The sequence below is a fragment of the Hypomesus nipponensis genome, chromosome 4, assembly GCF_054491055.1.
Source record: "Hypomesus nipponensis isolate SF chromosome 4, ASM5449105v1, whole genome shotgun sequence".
In the NCBI taxonomy this organism is placed as follows: domain Eukaryota; kingdom Metazoa; phylum Chordata; class Actinopteri; order Osmeriformes; family Osmeridae; genus Hypomesus; species Hypomesus nipponensis.
In genome coordinates this window covers 7,645,860-7,662,739 of record NC_140364.1, presented here as the reverse complement: position 1 = coordinate 7,662,739, position 16,880 = coordinate 7,645,860, and the positions used below count along the sequence as shown (strand labels likewise).

The following is a 16,880-nucleotide window of genomic DNA, read 5'->3' as shown; positions in this document are numbered from 1 at the left end:
AATTGGTAACATTATAAAATCAATTCAAATATGAGAAACAGCACCCCAAATGAACTTCTAAGCATTTCTCTTGTTTGATTGACAGTGGTTTAACAAAATAAGCCAAGGAGGAAAGCCCGCCTCACCGAAGGTCATAATGGCTGAACACGGGTTGCTTCAAATATTTGACATAGACAATGTTTTGGTACTGAGCTGTCAGTGCTGCTAAACAATTCTCACCGGGACCTCTTTATCTTACACAACATGTTTATGTACATTATATACACTGAAATAGTCATACCTATTGTACCTTTAAGGATCATTTTGTGACCAGAACACATTCTGTGATTGGTGTGTTTTCGAGATCTACTGTATAAACCTATAAGCCTATCCACAGCAAAGAGCAAAGCAAGGTTACCGGATTACAGTTGATGGAGCTCTTGGCCAAGACTCACCGGATGACAGGAGGATGACAGCCTGCAGAAGAGCCACTTCCGAGTCATCTAGGTTGAAGGAGGACAGTGACACTCCAAGGTCAAAGATGGCATCTGAGACCACTCCCAGGCCCCCGTTCTTCAGCTGGCCACGGGTGACGGCCATTTCTCCGTTCAGTGTGAGCGTCTCACTCTCTGGGTCGTAGCGCACGGCGGCCCGAAGCGACATGATCTCCATGCAACAGCCTTTTAACAGGATGATCTGGTCTTCACAAGGCAGCTAATTAACATAGAGAGTCAACAGTTAAGGCTGAATGGCTGGATTCATAAAACGGGTATCGTACACGGAAAACGTAAAAAAATATACCTATACCTAAATACACAAATATTTACCTCACAGAACATAGGCAGCTTTTTGGCAAAGTCCACCACACGGGTGATGGCGGGGGTGATAATTTTAGTAAACTGACTGAAGGCTTCTATATCCACTTTGCTTCCCTCAGGTGCATTTATGATGGGTCCTTGACCAATGTCGTCTGGCTGAAACGACAAGGAGGAACTGGCTCAGTGTGTGAACAGGTGTCCAATAGTGACATTCAGTAAAATGATATACAAAAAAAGACAGCACACACACACACAACACATTCTCCTTCTCCTCTAAGCGTGAGACCGGTGAAACGGTAAAAGTAACAGCATGACATAAAACAACTTGCATGGCAGCCACTCTGAATGTGATTCAGGGGAAAGAAGGGGAAGGAGGACCCTTAAATGTGGGATGATTGTGAGTGAATTTAAGCCATCATTTCTCATTTCAGTTGATGGATACATTAATCTAGGGTCAAACACCCATCCCTCCTGATCAGAGAGAAGCTAAGACATAGTGTTAAAAGCAAAGAAGCCAAGATTGAGAAAAAAATATACAGAGCCTGTCAACTTCTGTCAGTTTGGCATTGAATTAATAGGCAGGTGAAACACTGTGCATAGCAATTTCTTAGGAGTTTTCCTCCTGTGTACACCGTCAATCTGTCCCAGCTGGCGAAGAGCTACGAAAACACAACACTTAGAATAATACGATACTGCATGTTTAACTATCCCAAACAGATAGCACGTGTGGTTTTAGCATCACATGATGAACTCAGTATGTTTCTTACCTTAGTTTCCTTCACCCCCACTGCACTCTGGTCAGAGGTATAGAATAAATTACATGTTATTTCATTAAGAAGCATTGCTTCCTCGACCTGTTGGACAATCAACAGGAATTGTGAAGTTTCAATGAAGAACCCATGTCAAGCCAACTAAAAAAAACAAAACAAGTTTAAAGACAGATGAAAGAGGTGCAGAGGAAACCAGGTGATAACAGAAATGCAGGTGGAGTTTCCATGGCAAGACTTAGACCCAAGTTGAACTTCTTTCAGAGCGGTTACATTGGCAGATAAAATGTTTCTTAATCTGCATCAAGGTTTAAATTAATAACAAAACCACATTAAATAGTCATTGATGTTTATAAAACGTTTGTATGTAACTTCACAGCTTTCAACAGCTTTTGAGAACTGAGTTGGTTTAATCTGTCGTCTCACCATGGAAACTCGGCATAGTTAAAGCTGAGACAAACTTTAGTTAAACTTGATGTAAAAAAGAAACAAAATTAGTAAAGAGTGAGGTGTGAATCTACAGACACAAACAGAAGATGAAAAAAGCAATTATTAGTATTAGTTTTTTTGATTGCTGATTAAAGACATTGCTTAAAGGAAGAAAGTAACAGAATAGATGTTCCGTTCTATATTAGTGCTGCTGCGTTGAACACACTTTCTCCAGCGTCCAGCTAATTCTCCCCACTCTACAAGGAGATACAAAAAACATGGAGATATTAACATTGGGGAACATGGTTGGGGTGGCTTGGGATGGACGGGCAGAGGGGAGGGGTGGGATTCAGGGAATGTGCACAGACTCGGACGCCGTGTCAGGGAGGAGACGTCTCACCAAAAATTTTCGCTTCTGTTTCCAGTGGTTGCCCTGGGCATTTGTTGCCATGTGGGCCTCAGTGACCATGCGGATCAGGTCCCACTCCTCCTGCGTGGGCTCAAGGCGGTCCCACACTGTCTTCTGCAGCTCCTCTTTCCGACGGCGCTCTCTGTTCTCCTCAATCAGCTTCCGCTTGGCCAGCCGCTTACCGTCATCCAGCACCACTGGGGGGAAGAGGGAGAGAGGGAGGAGGGCACGGGGCAGGAATGGACAGATCCGTAGTCAGAGGGGGAGGGAAAAGGCATGAGGGAAGGGAGGGGTGGAATGTATCATCAAGGAGCATTCAAAAAAAGAATTTGCAGGAAATTCAGTTAAGTAACTTCATACACTTCAGAAAGACAAAAGGAGTATATATAAAGCAATACATAACGATAATCTGTAATGGCATAATGGAACTGAAGCCTGGCTGTGGAAAATTACAGTGTTCCTCTGCTCTGAAAAGGCTATTTTAGTCAACAAAATACTTACAGTCAGTTGCCATGCCAACTGCAATGCACTTCTTGAAGCGACATTCCTGGCACTGGTTCCTGGTCACCTTGTCGATTATGCATTTTCCCTCGTACTTACATGCATATGTAGGGTTGAGATTCTTCTGGATTGTCCGTCGGAAGAAGCCCTGCGACAAAATGTCACAATCACCATTTATGTTCTATTCATGTATTTTTATCAACTACATTTGACCTTTTTAACAAATGTAAAACATATCAGAGTTCACAACCATTGTCTGTCAAATTTACCTTGCAACCTTCACAGGTGATACAGCGATAGTGATATCCTGTAGCTTTGTCTCCACACACTACACAAAGCTCATCCTTGTCCAGATAACTCGGTATGTACCCTAAACAAAAGGACATTTATACAAATATAAATTAACCCCAAAAATACAACTTGTTATTAGGAAACCAGGTTAAAAAAACAGGCAAACATTTTTTGGGGGGGAAATAAGTGATTGAATTTGAACTAGAATTGTCTCCACTGTGTGGAATGTTGAATCGAGATACTTTTAGGATTCATTACTTGTACACTACAGGTACACTCCTGCACTTTTTGAGTTTCATGTTGTTTAATTGTAACTTGTTTAGCTGCATGCTCTTATGGTTCTTTCCATTGGCACTTATTTGTTTTGACGTGCTTTAATTCACAAATACATTTTTTCTAAAAGATATCATCTGCAGCCTATCAGATGTTTCCAATTTTAGCCAATCACCCGAGAATGTCTAATATGGGTAGACGGGCTCTGCGTTAGCCTAGGAAACACGGAAAATGACTAAACATGAATCCTGCCATTCTCAAGAATATTCAATCACGTATGATCATCGGTTTAATAAGATTAACAAGCAATATTTCACCTACATGCTAACAAACGATATTGCTCGTGATCTGAAGGAGACGATGTCCGTAATTATGGCAGGTTGTTGAAGTCCACATAGACACGTTAATGTGATTGGCTAAAATTGAAAGATACGATCTGAAAAATGCATTTGTGAATCTAAGCGCGTCAGGAAAGTTCCAAAAATCCACACCAACGAATGCAGGGATTCACACCACCGAATGTTGTGTGTAACTTGTGTTTTCCGATTTGTAACACGTGTTCTCCGATTTGTAACTTGTGTTTGCCAGGTTGCAAACAAATGTAAGGTGGTCATTTATTTGTGAATCGCATTACATTTGTGAATCACAAAATACATTTGTGAATCACAAAATACATTTGTGAATCATGAAGTACATTTGTGAATCGTGTTACGTTTGTTTGAATCGTGTTACGTTTGTTTGAATCGTGTTACGTTTGTTTGTTTGAATTATGAAACTAATCTAATTCCATGTTCGGGGCTACCTCGTTGTTATGATCAGTGACCTATGCCCTTTTGTAAAGCTTTCTCTTGGAAGTCGCTTTGGATAAATACGTCTGCAAAATGCATAAATGTAAATGTAAATTACCTCAGCAAGACAAACTCATCAATTCCAACTGACTTCATTCACACATGGACTCCACTACAGCAAAAGAGAACTTCACAATTTGTATTGACCCCGTGGTCAATACATGACCCCTCTATGTCACCGGGTCAATACATGATCAATATCATTCGAGAGTAAGTCCAAGACAAGTGGTCACTCGAACCACCTTCTGTTCCTCTTGTCTGTAGACTGCTTCACCAACTCCATCAATCAATACCTCCACCCCACCCCCCTCCCCAGCCTCAACATGTATCTTTGCTAAAGAAGATTCAACAGGTCCTAAGATCCTCATTTATGCCACAACAAACACCTTAAGTACTGGTTTTCAGATTCAGTCATATATGTCAGTGATATCTGACAGTAAACAGCATGCATTTAAGAAGAAAAACACAATTAAATGTCAAACTACACAGGCTATTAATGGTTCAGTTAACTGCAATTTCCCAACTGCGGGACACATAAAGGATTATATTATCTTAATAGAAATTAAGTGACACAGAACCCAAAATAACTAAACAGCTCTAAAGATATCGAACTGAAAAAAAGGCAATGGTGCCGTGGACATTCATTCAGTTCACACGGAACAAATTCTTAACACTGAACTATAACTTTCTTTTATCACACATAATCTAAACGAGACATGCCATCAAACACTGCATCTAAGTGCATCTTGACCTCAAATATCAAACTATTGGCCAGCCGTACCTTTCTTGTGTGGCCCTTGAATCCATTGCATGTGGGAGAAGTCAGGCTTGTTTTCAGAAAAGTAGTCAGGCTGGTGGTAGTGACTGAGGGGGATCTCCATGCTGCAGAACTCACTTTTGAACACAGCCCCCCCCCCTGGATAAGAGCAGCTGTATGGCTGGCTAGGAGGCCAAGCCGGCTCCATGCAGGGTGGATGGTGCATTGTCTGGGGCTCACAGTGATTGAACCCTGGCCCCTCACCTCCGTACATACAGTACTCTCCCCCACCGGGGACCGAGTAGCCCCCCCCTCCGCCATGGGGAATCTCATACATGTCAGACATGGAGTAATTCATTAGGCAAAGTTATGCCAAAGGCACCCACATAAAAAAGGTAAAGAAAGGCCAAAAAATGGGACTTCCAGAACTATTCAACAACGAAAAAATCTTCAACACTTCAAAAATAAATCTTTAGAATTAAGGTTAGGCATTAACAAAAGGCTAAATCGATGCTGTAACACAAAGTAAAATATAAATAAAACGTTCAATACAAAGAAACTTGGGTTTACAGAGGCAGCCCTTATGTTGGAGAATGGACCCTTATATAGAGTCCTCGGTCCACCCCTAGTTACTGCTCCACCCGCCACCACACCGTCGAATTGGGAAAGAGATTTATGAGGATGTACTGTGAGGTTCTAATCTGACACTGCCAATCCTAGAAGTGGAACAGACAAAGGCGATGTCATAGATTAAAGGTTTTGCGTAATGTACCTTACTGCCATCTCAAGTGTCGCCCAAGCAAATATAATGAGGAAAGAAAAGAAAATCAATCCCTAAAACTTTTTGGGGAAGATTGAGGTACTTACAACAGTCTGGACAGTGGAGTAATCAATATTTGGCGGTCTGGCTGTGAACCTCCTTGGTATACTAGTCCAAGCACATAATTACATCCTTAAGGTCCTTTTATTTGACATTACAATATGGATCTTTACTGTAGTAATATCCCAGCACCATGTAAGACAGATTTGGCAATGTAAGACTTCCTGTTGTCTCTCCATTCAAGATAACAAAGCAAGCAAGCTCTCAAACTCAAAGCCTTTTGCATTATTGTAAGTATGTTTAAATGTAAATGTATCTTTTGTAAGATGCAATATTTTATTACAACTTCACGAGTGAAGTATAAGGTCTGTGTAAGGTGCATAACCAGATGTTTTTAATGAAACTTCCAACCTAATTGTGAATAAAAGCACATTTAAAAGAAATGACAGATTACACCTGACAGACAACACAACTAATTATAATTACTAATACTCTTTTCAACCTGATATCAACATATCTCACCGTGTCAGCAAATAATTTTAAAATACACTGACAACACTTAAAATTGTACAACTAGCCTACATTTGACTAAATTGTCTAATCTGTTAAAATGTTCTACATTTACTGTTAATCTTTTTTCTGCCATATTGATGATGATTCATAAGATAAGCCTTATGGGAGGGTTAAAAAAACAACATTTGGGACATGTGGTAACAAACTAATTTAAGTCTCTATTATGTTTCAGGATTAAAGCTTGATCCTGAAATAAATTACTTTTTTTTATTTTATTTTATATATAGTCTGTATATCCTAAACCTAGGTGCAGGGCCTGTTATGAAGCTTGTACCTTACATGGTTTAGATACAGTATGTGTAGGTGCCAACATCTGTTGTGACAAATAACCCGAGATATACCACAGAGCGATGCATTGCGTTCATAAATATGTTGCGGTCAATTTCAAATCGGTATTTGGAATTCGGTATATTAGCAAAATGTCGCCTCACACAATAGTCTTCTACCAGATCAGACACTGTGGATAAGACAGTAACACGATCAACACAGAGCAGCTGTTAATAGCAAGGCCATTTGAGGCAAATCTGCTTGTAAAGGGCTCCTGATACCAGTTTAACTTTTCAAATGAGGTGATGTCCTCACCATAATCTAATCTGGTTGTTGTAGCCTTGGAGGATTTAAGAGACAAACTGTCATGTATATGTCAGACACAACATCTCAAAGTCAATACTGCCCAATCTGTTCTTTTGGCCTGGTGTCCGAATATCTGCGTTGCCGCATCCTCCCTTCTTTATCTTGATATTGTATTGTACGTTCATTAAGCACTTGAAGCACTTTAATTTTGTTGTACCTGTGACAATGACAATAAAGATCTATTCTATTCATGCGCATTTCTGAATTCCTTTCAATACAACTAAGTAACATTTTACAACAGTTTTGCTTATAATGAAAAAATACATTTAAAAAGATGAGTCCAGATGTGTTTTCTTTCTCTAAACCCTTGTCGTCTTTGTATTTGTATACAATAATCATTAAAGATGGTCAGGTCTTTGTGGACGAAAATATTTTCTCAAACTCCCTCCTTTGCGCAAATATTTTTCATCCAATTTGATCAAATGTATATCCAAGACACTATTTGTATTTATGAGTTCATGAGTCAACGTGCCCGACAGGTCAATTAATTACTTAACTCTTATTTCCAATATAAACAATGATGCCAACCTCAGTCTTTACTGCCTGGCCTACCACTAGATTCTCAATAGTGTCTACCAACACCATCTTGATTTGCAACTTGATATGCTCAACATTAATGATCTCACAGTACTAATAATTAATGCAATGCTTTAAAACAAAAAATATGCATTTAGTCTTAAACACAAAAATAACTAATATCCAAAAATACAAACATCCCCCTCTTGACCAATATAAATGTAAACTCACCCAAAGTGGGGTCTTTTTTGTTGAGGTTACTCAGTCAATGTTCAAAATATTATTTCCAATGATGAAAGGTTTTTAACCAAATGTACCAAGCCCTAATAAAATTCCAATCTTGATCCATGGGGAAATATCTTGTCTCCGATTAAGCAGGTCAATGGATCCGATGCTGTATCCGTAATAATATATTGGTTCCTTAAATTGACTTTTAGCCTGGCCCTTATAATTATCCCTCGTTTAACATAGCATCAGTTGCTGGCTCTCCTTTATCTAATTTCCCCGTGTACAATAGAGTATTCTGCCTCACTCTGAGTCATTCCCTCCCATTTAGACCTGATGAAGGCTTTTGCCATATATTTATTCTCTGCTTGATTGATCACTTAAGGTCTTGGGGGTTCAAAGCCGGTCATGTTCAGTTTTCAGAAGGCAGAAATCTCTCTAGCCTGGGACAGGGCCTGGAATGACATGATGGCCTGAGCCAGATGTCCCCAGCTACACGGAGTTACCTGAAGAAGACAGTGGCTTGGGGCACCTTCCCCTTAAAGGCCAGGGTGATCTCAGGGGGAAATGATAGTCCCCAGGAGACACCCGTGACTTAAAGACCAATCTTGTTATGCCTTTTAGTGTGTGTGTGTGTCAATATCTTTGATATCATCACGGGTATATTACTGTTTTCAGTGACTTTCCGGTGATCAGATGTTTTGATATTGTAGTTACAGGAATTGACTAAATTTTCCAAAGTGCGTAACATGCAATATACATTATTTATCTATATAATACATACCAAGTAACTGTCAAGTAACCCTAGACGCTTGCACACTCCCCAGACAATACCCAACTAGCCCCAACAGACAGTATTTTGCTTATTTGACATGGATGGAGGATTTGTTAAATATGTTCAAGGTAGTCAGGGTCTACCTGGCCTTTTTAAAGCATATTTATAAATATCCTAAAGAGAATATGATAGCCTAATCTATGTATCCTGCCTAGTGCCTCGTGGTTAATAATAATACACCTGCCTACAGTTCACATGAAGATCATGTCATCTTTTAATTTCCCATTAGTAGCCTACATAAAAAAGAGCATGTTCTGAGGTCGAATTTAAAATATAATATGTTGTTCTATGTTCTCTACGAAATAGCCTGGTTAGTAGATTCAACATTTTGACCTTAAAATATTCAACTTTAAAGTTCCAAGTAGCCTTGCCTGCGTGTGAAAAACGTTACAAATAGCCATCGAGGATAGGATGCAAGGCCTACTTTAATTTAGGGTTAAGTTAGATCATCCATTACATCTCTGAGCACCCCCTTCCAATATAAATATGGAATATATGGCCAAAGTGAGTAAGATAGACAGTTAACTCTAGCTAACATTGACATCTAAGATAGGCCTATAATTGTGCGCGCTGATGTTTCGCATGCAATCATTGGATAGTTGTCAATGGAACATACTCTCAGAATGTTGCGGCTTGTTGGAAAATAGCACGCTGGTCAGACTTTCCACAACTCCACCAAACCCGACTGGACATCGACACAGACTGATGGCGCACACTGACTGACCCAACAGTTGGCGTTGGTTAGAGTATAGGTCGGCATTTGTCTGGGAAGGTTGAAACGGCTTAATTCTAACCAAATTATTTTCCCAATATTGGTAAAACCCCCCAAAATGTCTACAGTGAGTAGAGATTTGCAGAGCTTGCACAACAAGTCAGACAATAGAATTGTTATATTGCCAAGCATCTGTTAAATACTGTCCATTCAAACAACTACAAAATAGTTGACGCACAATTAGTCACTTTAAACTGTCTAACGTTTAGGTTTAGGGCTGTCCAAGCAGACATCTGTGAAAACATACACCAAAGCTACTAAGACATGAGAATAAAGCACATTTCTTGGAACGTGCGGCTATTATAATCTTCTTAAATCTGAAATCTTGTTAGATGGAGCTAATGAGCATTCGTAAGTAAGTATGAATGTTAGCCTATTGCAGATTATTGAGCTTCAAAAACGTGCCAAGACCAGGGACAAAGATTTACTAACAGAATTGCTATATGTTAATGTAGGCTAAATGTAATCTTTCCATCTCTCCTCCATATAAAAACATGCAAACAGTTATATGATTCGGGTGATGGTAAACTGTATCTTGCACATCCTTAGTTTCTTGACTACAGTGTGAAAGAGGCAAAATATTTAGTTTTGAGTTTATTCCTTTATGCCACACAATACAGGTTGATAAAGATTTAAAACATATCTTTCTCATGCAGTATCTTGAAAAAACGGATTGACAGTTCATATCTGGTCAAAAACCACCCCAATGCTGTGGTGTAGGTTTGTTTTCAAATGTGGGTGGGACATTTTTTTTTTTACTGAGCATGTGGCATTTAAATATTATTTTCTCCATTGAAAAGTGGGGGGACAGATTTGCCTTGGCCTAAAATGTGACCCATGTGCCCTTGACCCATCCATGGATTAAGTCCCACACACTAAAACGGAAAATCAATGTCACATGATTACACCTTCACCTCAAATACACTCTTTAAGACGTGTTTTTGTTGATTGAGATTAATTATCTTTGACCCATTTGTCAAATCTGTTTTAGTGGTAAAATCCCCCCCAGGTCAACCTTTATTAAAGGAGTTAAAGCTCTGTTGGAATGACATTATTCTGTACCTAAATGGACTGACTGGATGTCGGAATGAGGCCCCCCAAAAAGTCCTACATTAGCCATTTACAGTAAAAAACAAAACAACAAGCAAACAGTTGTAGTATTGTGTGTGTTAGAACAGTATTTAAGTACAAAAGTAAGAACAATGAAAAGAGAAAAAGAAAGAGAAGGACCTTGTGTGACCATGTCCATATATGTACGTAGAGACACTGATAAACAGAGAGGATGGGGCTCAATGATTGCGTGTGAGAACGATAGGGTTTTAAAATCTGCAGACATGACCCTGCACATTCATAAAGTGACACAGATATGAGTTATTCAAATAGGGTGGTAAAAATAGATTGCAGCAAGTATCATGTGTTCAAAAGGTAACATGTCCAAGACACAACTCGTTCAACTGTCGGGACAAATCATTCAACAGAATTTCCGTCCACCCTCCCTGAGAATAGTGATAATCCTGACCCACATCAACACACTTTTAGTGTAAAGCCCAATCCTGAGTTAAGAAACAGTGAAATTAAGAGGAAGGGTGAATATTACCATTTTGCATGACCTCATGTTTCCAGTGCTGGGTGCCATTGTCTGCTGGGTCTAAAATAGATGGAGAGGCACAAAAAACGATCTTCTGGGTAACATACTTCATAATAGAATCACATAACATCCCTTGAATCTCTTTCAATGTTCACAACAACACGTCATCATTGCAAATGTCCAGGCAATTAAAACTCACATGGACAAAATTACCATTTTGATAATAATAGACACATGGAGACATCACATGGAGTTAGAGAGCTGGTAGCGAAGAGCAGGGTTTCTGACTATGGGCTGATGTTGACTTTGTTACTGCATGCAGTACATACAGAACTGCTATTGGTAAAACAATACTGTACAAGCTCTGGCTGTGTGTCAATTACTGAACCCATTCCAGTCTGGTATCCGTCAGCTGCTGAAGGATATATGCCAAACATCAAGACTTGACAGTACTTGTCACTGTCAAAAGAGACATTTCAATGTTGGGACTCTTTTGACTTGAGAGACCTGAAGTCAATTAAATAAAGTTATAAACAACTTGAAAGTAAATGGGTTATTTCCTGAGCCATCTTTAATATTATTCATGAATCTGCCAGGTCTGTTAGTAGGTGACACATGAAGGCCCCACAGGATTCTCACCTGACATACTGCTGGGGTTTAGGGTCTACGCTTCATCCTCTGAGCATCCACAGACATGGGGATACTGGTCTGTGGAAGGGAGCGAGAAGAGATGTTCACTACAACGATCATGTCAAATTACTTTAATGGCACAGCTTTTTTGACATACACTTTTGACATGGCCTGTGTAAAGAGGACAAGAACATATGAAATGAAAACTAAAGCTTGTTGATAAAAAAGGCAGACAGCACCATTTGTAAGGCTGAAGAATTACACATAGCTAAATATATGACAAGTTTCCTTACCTCTGTGTGCTGAATTTCGCTGTTCAGAGAGGGGATATTTAAAACATGTTAGCCTGGAAAAGAAGAAGAGAGAATATTTTCATTATCTCCCCAACTTCTTTCCATGTACATGTTTTTGTGGATTGTGTAGTAAGTATCAGTAGGAAGATAACATAACAGTTTATGATGTTGTGTTCACTAGCAGGATGAGGTTTATTCTGAGGATTTGGCTATAAATTATGTTGACAAGGACACCTAGTGGCCATGGATGGAATAGCCTTTCATACGCCAAAAAAAAACTCAAAAGGCATTTTGCTCTTAACTTACAATAGTTACTGTACAAACCAATATATTTCTATGTTATCTGTGATACTTTGCAGGGTTACAACTACGGTAGTTCACTGATTTGCCTCACAAGTGAATGTGCTTTACAGAGCCTGCAGGAGAATTATATAATTCCAAAACCAAACCGAAAAGTATTTTCCTCAGTTTCCTAAACTAATGAGATCACTAGAAGTATCACACCAAGCCACAAAATTGAACAAATGGCAGGAAGTATTAAATCTAAACTCAGAGCAGGATAAAGACTCCATGCTTGTTTTTGGTTTCTCAACAGTGTATCCTGGAGCCAGGCCATGTTTTTTAGCTCTCTTTATCCCGACTTGTCTTACTGCCCTTGAAACGTCCACTTAATACCCTCTACAACTTGTTTAAAATATATGATGGGAATAAATGGATATTGGCCTGCTAAGTACTGACAGCTGGGAAAGGCCCACATCCTAGTACCACAGCTCAAGGACGCAGAGTTAAAAAGAAACTAGTTTAAAAATCCCACCAAAATGGTTGCTAAATGAATGAGCTTGCATTCCTGGAACTGCACTGTCATGTTTAAAGGGTCTATGAACAATCTCACTAATGGTAACTTGGGAATAGTGAGATAAGTATGGGATGTCACCTGGGATGCAGTCGGTTACATACACAACTGACACATATTCTTTGTGAAACCTTTTTTAATCTCCAACAATCAGATTGATGTCAACCACTGTTCCCTTATCAAAGGTAGTGGGTGAATGTGCCTGTTGTTGTATTTAACCTCAGACAGATGGGGTATTTGAAGCAACTTTGATAAGTGAAAGTTCAATCTGGGCCAGTATGAAAAGTTCTTTCTGTCCACAACATTTTTGTTTAAGAGAGAAATCGCTTTGCTTGAGCGCTTTAATGAATCTCCATTTTTCATCTCAGCACATTACGGAATGAACTTAATTCACTTAGTGATGTTTGAAGTCACCCTGCAGTTCCAGAGAGAGAACAAGAGAGGAGCATTGAAAACAGCTCTCAACACAAAGAGCCTCATTTCTAAACTGTGCTTTCTCTTCTTTTGAGAAGTCTTGTCCATGTGACTCAGCATCTGTTCCACATGATATAGGCCTACACCATTCCTAAATGACAGTTATTGAATAAATGTTTTGGAATGCAACGCTCATGTCAGAGGTCCTTCAAAGTGGCGAGCCAGCAAACAGTTAGGCTGCTCTTGCATAAGGCATTAATAATGGGAATTTATGGCTAACAAAATTAAGAATCTGTTCCTAATGCAATAAATAAATCTACAAAACAAATGTCCAAATTAGAATGATACAAGTAGTTGTTAATACAGGGGTCACCATTAAACCCTTTACTGAATGACACTATTAAAGACTGTGTCCTGTAAGTAAATCCATTTTAAAACCTTTACACGTGTCAGTGTAACAGATAAGATCAGAGAACTGTTGGCTGGGAAGTAAATACACTTGATCCAGATTTAGACGGTGGGAGAGGAGGAGGGAAGGGGAGAGGGGGTGCAGAAATGTTGTCAAACTCCATTTAAAAAAGGACAGGGTTAGGCAGATTGGTGTGTCATTCTGCACTACAAAATCTGTGTTTTACTTTCAAGGAGTCGAGAAGAGGGCAGGTCATATACCAAGAGGCTTTGTGTATCTTTGGATCTGCTCCGCTGAATGGCACAGGCTTGCTGGGGGGAGGAAACAGGGCTGTTCAAGATCACGTACTGTGTGTAGTCACGCTCCTCTCCTCGCTGAGACACAAGATTACTTTCATGTCAGATCTTTTCCTGAAGGAGCCTGGGGCAAATAAAGATGAACTAATTTTGAAATGTCTTCACGGGGGGGGGGGGGGAGCTTCGATGACGACAGCTAGCTACAGTAAACAATGGCGCTGGAAAGCAGCCAAATCATCTTGTGCTATCCTGATGCTACCTATGAGTACAGACACATTCAGGCCTAGGCTCTCATTAACGCATCCATACTTACCCTCGTCCTCTCAGACCCCCTGCTTCCTGACAACTCCCCCCCTCTTTCAGACACACACTTCCTCTGCCTTTGTCCAGAGCCGACTTCCTGTTTCGCTGCCTGGTTCAACGCTGACTTCAAAACGTTCCACTGCGCCCCACCCTAACACCAAGGAAAGGTCCAGTTGTGTAAGGCAATACTATGTCACACACACAGAAAAGCACACAGTGTGCTGGGTTCAGAAGAGGAGGGCTGCTCTGCAAGACAGCAAAGGTGTCTTTCCTGTTTTACCAGACAGTACTAACCACATCCTTCATATTCAGTTAAAGAGCAGAGTCATATATCTCAACACAACTTACATCTTAACTATGAAGCCCAAAGTAGTGGACAAATCTCTTATGGACATATCATATTTGACATATCAAAAAAAAAAAAGGAGTAGAAGCGTGAATGTTAATTTCAACACAAAGCAAAACCTCATACAGACAATTACCGTTTTTACTGGAATTAAGAATCATACTAGGCACTCAATCCCTTGTGCCAGTCAACTAGAGAAGCTGTTGTACCAACAAGCTGTTACACCAGTAAAGATCTGACCTATTTGCCAAACACACAACATCATTGGACCACAATACAGCCTAATGTTCAGAATAGAGCCCACAACATAATGGGTTGAATTGCACTCACTCCAATAAGCCCTTCTTTTTTCACTCTTGCCTGTGGAAAAGCACCAACTGTCTAACACAATCTTGTTTAAACTCTTAATGGAGAAGACCTTTAGGGGGAAAGAACTTGACGTTATAAAAAGATGTCAGCGAAGCTCTATAGAACGATAAAGTATGGAACTGCTGCATTATTTACAGGCCAGAACTTTACCTTGACCTTCCCCAGTCCCCATGGAACGCAGCAGAGAACACAAGGGTTCTCTTGTGCCAGGTCTATGCCAGGTTAGCTAATGCATTATAAATGAGAAATCCAAGAAGTCACAAGATGTTTGGAGGTAGCACACACCACTGAGGTAGCACACACTACTGAAGTAGTACACACCACTGAGGTAGTACACACCACTGAGGTAGTGCACACCACTGAGGTAGTACACACCACTGAGGTGTGGAAGAAATTTAGATTTCCTGTGTGCTTACATTATTCACTAATCAAGAGAACTAGTCATTGGATACTAGTTAGTATGTTCTCATGTAAGCTTGCTATTAATAAGAGTAGATTGTGTCTATGTGTCAGGGTTAATAGATGTTTGAGATCAGGAGAAAGTACTGGCTAAATGGTCCTTGTCATGACTACAAGGAGAGCTCCAACTATGAACTCTGTAGTTTGAGTGGTCATGTGTTGGGAGCTGTTAATCTCTTTCTCTGAGACTGTTGTAACGTCATTACTGCCTGACTGTCACTGTCTATGTTTACATTCTTGTGCCCTATAAAAGATGGTCCTCTGTCCTTCAGAGCGGAGAGAGACTTGATTGAAACCTAAGCCTGGTGTTGTGTTGTCATTTATTGTCAGAGGTCTGGTTTTCTCTCCCAATCTGCAGATTGATAAATACTTATTAAAATCCAGAACTCAACTGAACTTAGTCACTCCATTTATGAAGAGACGGACGAAACACTTTCTTCATCAGAGGTAGGACACACCACTGAGGTAGCACACACCACTGAGGTAGCACACACTACTGAGGTAGTACACACCACTGAGGTAGCACACACTACTGAGGTAGTACACACCACTGAGGTAGTACACCACTGAGGTAGCACACCACTGAGGTAGCACACACCACTGAGGTAGTACACACCACTGAGGTAGCACACACCACTGAGGTAGCACACACTACTGAGGTAGCACACACTACTGAGGTAGCACACATCACTGAGGTAGTACACTACTGAGGTAGCACACACCACTGAGGTAGCACACACTACTGAGGTAGTACACACCACTGAGGTAGCACACACCACTGAGGTAGTACACACCACTGAGGTAGCACACACTACTGAGGTAGTACACACCACTGAGGTAGTACACACCACTGAGGTAGTACACACTACTTAGGTAGCACACACCACTGAGCTGGTGTGTGCTTGGGCTCTTCTTGGTGAGCTTGTTGGTAACCCTAACGTAGGATGAAGCTTCAGTACAGTGGATTGATCATGATGACAGAATGTTCTTACATGCTCGATTAACATTAGACTATACACTAAGGCCCACCCAGACACACCCAGTTCCCCAGACATGGATGACACCTGGTCCTAAAAGTAAGAGAAACATTCTATGAAGATGTCCATTGAAAAACGGTTCTAGGCTAGGACTAGGCTTAATCCATGTCTGGGAAACTGGGCCTTTGAAAAAAATCTCCAGATAATAATAATGTTATCATTTAGCAGACCCCCTGCCCATAGGAATATCGTGAAATGTGAAACTGGTACCTCTTGATCTACAGTCCAATGAACTCTACCCATCAGGATGCAGAGACCCTAAGAAACCCCCCAGAGTAGTTTTACATGTCAACTGGAATATCTGTCCATCGCTTCCACCCTATTGAAGGCTTTTGCAAACATCAAAGGATGTTTAGAACAATAGAACAACACAAGAATCAAAATCTTTTTTTTCAGGAGCACATTTAAGACAATGCACTGCTTGTTTGTGGTACTCT

The 16,880-nt window shown here is 40.3% G+C and overlaps 1 protein-coding gene across 5 annotated transcripts in view; it reads right to left on the bottom strand.

The window, feature by feature from the left end:
* thrb (thyroid hormone receptor beta) overlaps positions 1–16,880 on the bottom strand; it is a 42,061-nt gene that overhangs the window by 3,251 nt on the left and 21,930 nt on the right. For 2 of the 5 annotated variants that reach the window (XM_084696097.1, XM_084696098.1), the window contains exons 3-11: positions 11,958–12,010; positions 11,674–11,742; positions 11,044–11,094; positions 3,173–3,273; positions 2,904–3,051; positions 2,394–2,599; positions 1,565–1,651; positions 807–953; positions 435–693 (exon numbers count right to left, since the gene is read on the bottom strand). In XM_084696097.1, the coding sequence (XP_084552223.1) occupies positions 435–693; positions 807–953; positions 1,565–1,651; positions 2,394–2,599; positions 2,904–3,051; positions 3,173–3,273; positions 11,044–11,094; positions 11,674–11,680 (1,006 nt within the window). In that variant the 5' untranslated portion in view covers positions 11,681–11,742; positions 11,958–12,010. Of the gene's footprint in view, positions 1–434; positions 694–806; positions 954–1,564; positions 1,652–2,393; positions 2,600–2,903; positions 3,052–3,172; positions 3,274–11,043; positions 11,095–11,673; positions 11,743–11,957; positions 12,011–14,242; positions 14,262–16,880 lie in introns of those variants that run through there. The other 3 variants (XM_084696100.1, XM_084696101.1, XM_084696102.1) reach the window with 3 other exon arrangements.